This window comes from Panthera pardus, unplaced genomic scaffold, assembly GCF_024362965.1.
Source record: "Panthera pardus isolate Hobbes unplaced genomic scaffold, ASM2436296v1 HiC_scaffold_13, whole genome shotgun sequence".
NCBI classification, from domain to species: Eukaryota; Metazoa; Chordata; class Mammalia; order Carnivora; family Felidae; genus Panthera; species Panthera pardus.
Genome location: NW_026526688.1, coordinates 198,149,804 through 198,153,408, shown reverse-complemented (window position 1 = coordinate 198,153,408; position 3,605 = coordinate 198,149,804). Strand labels below are relative to the sequence as shown.

The 3,605-nt window shown below is 58.5% G+C and overlaps 1 protein-coding gene across 1 annotated transcript; it reads left to right on the top strand.

Moving 5' to 3' along the window:
* Positions 1–334: 334 nt before the first annotated feature.
* Positions 335–2,662, top strand: DRD5 (dopamine receptor D5). The gene has a single exon (XM_019453704.2). The coding sequence runs from the start codon at positions 704–706 to the stop codon at positions 2,126–2,128; it is 1,425 nt and encodes a 474-aa protein (XP_019309249.1). The 5' UTR covers positions 335–703; the 3' UTR covers positions 2,129–2,662.
* Positions 2,663–3,605: the final 943 nt, after the last annotated feature.

Genomic DNA, 3,605 nt, shown 5'->3' with positions numbered 1-3,605 from the left:
GGCTGCTGTCTACCTTCCAAACTCTCCCAGTCTGGAAGTCAGCGATTGCCCCCACCCTCACCCCACCTCCCCCGTTCCCCAAACGCGGATGAGGCCAGGACACCAGGGCTGGGCCGGGGGGGGGGGGGGCCTCTTGGTCTTCCCGGGGCGCGTTCTCCCCGGCCCCGGGCGACGGCCGGGCCCTGGAGCGCCTCTGGCACCTGCGGGTTCGCCCCCCAGGCTCGGGCGGCGGAGCGCGGAGAGTGAGCGCGCCGCGGCACAGGTGGGGCGGCGGCGCGGGAGCCCGGGGAGCGCGGAGGCGCGGGGGCGCGGGCCCGGGGTGCAGCGAGGGACGGAGGCAGCGCGGCGGTGCCAGCCGCCGCCGGCCGCTTGCGGCCCCCGCCCCCTCGGTGCCGGCCGGCTCTTCGCTCCTCCGGCGGCGAACCAGACACGGCCGCGGCCGCCGCCGCCGCCCGGCGCGCACCGGCCGCCACCCGCCCCCGGCGCCCGCGCCGGAGGGGCGCGACGCGGCCGCCGACCCGGAGGCGCTGGAGGAAGCGAGAGGGGTCCCCGCGCACTTCGGGCGCCGGCGCAGCGCACGGTGAGCGTCCCCCGCCCCGGGGCTCGGGGATTCCTCAGCCCCCGGGTGCCCGATGGGGTCACCCGGGGGACGCAAGGCTGAAGTTGGGACCGCGCGCAGCCCGCCCCCGCCGCCGAGCCCGACATGCTGCCGCCGGGGAGCAACCGCACCGCGTCCCGGGCGCGCTTCAGGCAGCAGCAGCTGGCGCAGCGGGGCTCCGTGGGGGGCTCGGAGGGGGCGGCGCCCCTGGGGGCAGCGCAGGTGGTCACCGCCGGCCTCCTGACCCTGCTCATCGTCTGGACCCTGCTGGGCAACGTGCTGGTGTGCGCGGCCATCGTGCGCAGCCGCCACCTGCGCGCCAAGATGACCAACGTCTTCATCGTGTCCCTGGCTGTGTCCGACCTCTTCGTGGCGCTGCTGGTCATGCCCTGGAAGGCGGTCGCCGAGGTGGCCGGTTACTGGCCCTTTGGGGCCTTCTGCGACATCTGGGTGGCCTTTGACATCATGTGCTCCACCGCGTCCATCCTGAACCTGTGCGTCATCAGCGTGGACCGCTACTGGGCCATCTCCAGGCCCTTCCGCTATGAGCGCAAGATGACCCAGCGCGTGGCTTTGATCATGGTCGGCCTGGCCTGGGCCTTGTCCATCCTAATCTCCTTCATCCCAGTTCAACTCCACTGGCACAGGGACAAGGCAGGCTCCTGGGGCGAGGCGCCACCGCCATCCGGCCCGGCCAACGGGACGCCCTGGGAGGAGGCAGGGGAGCCAGAGGCGAGGGCGGAAAACTGCGACTCCAGCCTGAACCGAACTTACGCCATCTCCTCTTCGCTCATCAGCTTCTACATCCCCGTGGCCATCATGATCGTGACCTACACGCGCATCTACCGCATCGCCCAGGTGCAGATCCGCAGGATCTCCTCGCTGGAGAGGGCCGCCGAGCGCGCGCAGAGCTGCCGCGGCCGCGCAGCCTGTGCGCCCGACCCCAGCCTGCGGGCATCCATCAAGAAGGAGACCAAAGTCCTCAAGACGCTGTCGGTGATCATGGGGGTCTTCGTGTGCTGCTGGCTGCCCTTCTTCATCCTTAACTGCACGGTCCCCTTCTGCAGCGGCCGCCGCGAGGGTCCTGGGGCCGGCTTCCCCTGCGTCAGCGAGACCACCTTCGACGTCTTCGTCTGGTTCGGCTGGGCCAACTCCTCCCTCAACCCGGTCATCTACGCCTTCAACGCTGACTTCCGGCAGGTGTTTGCGCAGCTGCTGGGGTGCGGTCACCTGTGCTCCCGCACCCAGGTGGAGACGGTGAACATCAGCAACGAACTCATCTCCTACAATCAGGACACCGTCTTCCACAAGGAGATCGCAGCTGCCTACATCCATATGATCCCCAATGCCGTGTCCCCGGGGGACGGGGAGGGGGACAAGGAGGAGGAGAGCCCTTTCGATCGAATGTCCCAGATCTCTCAGACGTCCCCGGATGGTGACCCTGCTGCTGAGTCTGTGTGGGAGCTGGACTGCGAGGGAGAGGTTTCTTTAGGCAAAATAACGCCCTTCACCCCAAACGGATTCCAGTAGAGTGCCCGAGAAAGGCCCCTTCTGGATCTATATAATTGCACAGACATTAACAAGCATGAAGAATACATACACACACGTCCAGTGCTGCTCAGTTCATCACATTTTCTGTGTCTGTGTAGGAGCCCATGTGCTTAGAAACGTCACCAGACTGATTTGTTGGTGTAAGAATTGGCAGAAGGTTTGGAATATATACTGCAGCCTAGCAGAAACGGATGGGGGGGTCCAGTTAGAGAAGAGAAGGCGGTGTTTGGTTCTTTAAAAGACAAACAAAAAAGTCGCAGTTGATCTTTAAAAAATATACTCGCCCTCCCTTTTACACAAATGAACTGTTCAGTGACTTGTTTTTGTCTGGTGGGTTTTTAGACAACAGGTTCTATGTGTGTGCAGTGCTGATGGGGGTGCGGGTGACATTCCTGTATCTTGCTTCCTGTAGCCCTGTGTTTATGCAGTTTCTGCCCTCTGTGTGTGTCTTTACCACAGCTGGGGAACTCTTTCCGATTTGTTCTGGTGTCTAATAAACACAAATTATGTGGATTGTGGGGTGATTATCTTTGCTTTGCCTAAACTGGAGTTTAGGATCGCTCCTGGAGAAGCCACGAGAGCATCTTTACAAGCAGGGAAGGTTTGGGCTTGGTCTGGAAGCACACATTTATTTTCTTAGCAGACAGGTTGGCCTTAAAGGTACACACAGGAGCAATTCCAATTGCTTCCAATTGAAGAGCTTCCAATTCCTCAGGTTTTTCTTTCTTTCTTCTTTCTTTCTTTCTTTCTCTTTCTTTCTTTTTTTAGATACACACTTTTCACGTCTGTGCTGAAAGCTGGCTTCAGTACCACGGCATCAGATAGGGACTTCTTCAGCCTGAAATTCTAATAGTGTTTTCTCATTTGGAATCTTCTTTTTAAAAATAACGTGAAATAATTCTCCCGGTTCCTAGGCAGATGTTGGCGTATCAGTTCATTGAAAAGATCACGCAGAATAATAGCTTTATCTTTCTCAATCTCAAACCTACAGGGTTTTAGAGTTACGTGGCTCTTGATCAACATTTCTGGAAGGCTTTGAAATGTGTGAGCGGACATGTTTTAAAAAACAAACCTCTGTTTTAAATAGACATTTTCACTTGTAGACGATGGGAAATGAGGGCACGCGTTTCCACGAAAATGTAGGAGCCAGGGATGATATCTGAATGAACTTGAAATGGGAAAATCTATTGGCTGAAGTATTCCACAACAAAAAAGAGCCCAACGCATCCCAGTCTTTTTGTTCCTCTCTGCAGCCTGCACAGAAGAGGGGAGCGTTTTATTCCAGAAGCATTCCAGTTGAGAGCCTGTTCGTACCGCTAGATCGAAAGGCGAGCATTGTTCACGGAAGCAAATGAAATCTGAATGTGTAATTTCTTACAAGTCCCTACCTTGAAGCAGGCTTATCAAGGACAGTTCAATCCATTTTGGTCTCTTTAGGGATAATTTTATTGCCGGT

Coding starts and splice junctions, on each gene's coding strand:
- DRD5 (XM_019453704.2), top strand. CDS start 704: ATGCTGCCGCCGGGGAGCAACCGCACCGCGTCCCGGGCGCGCTTCAGG.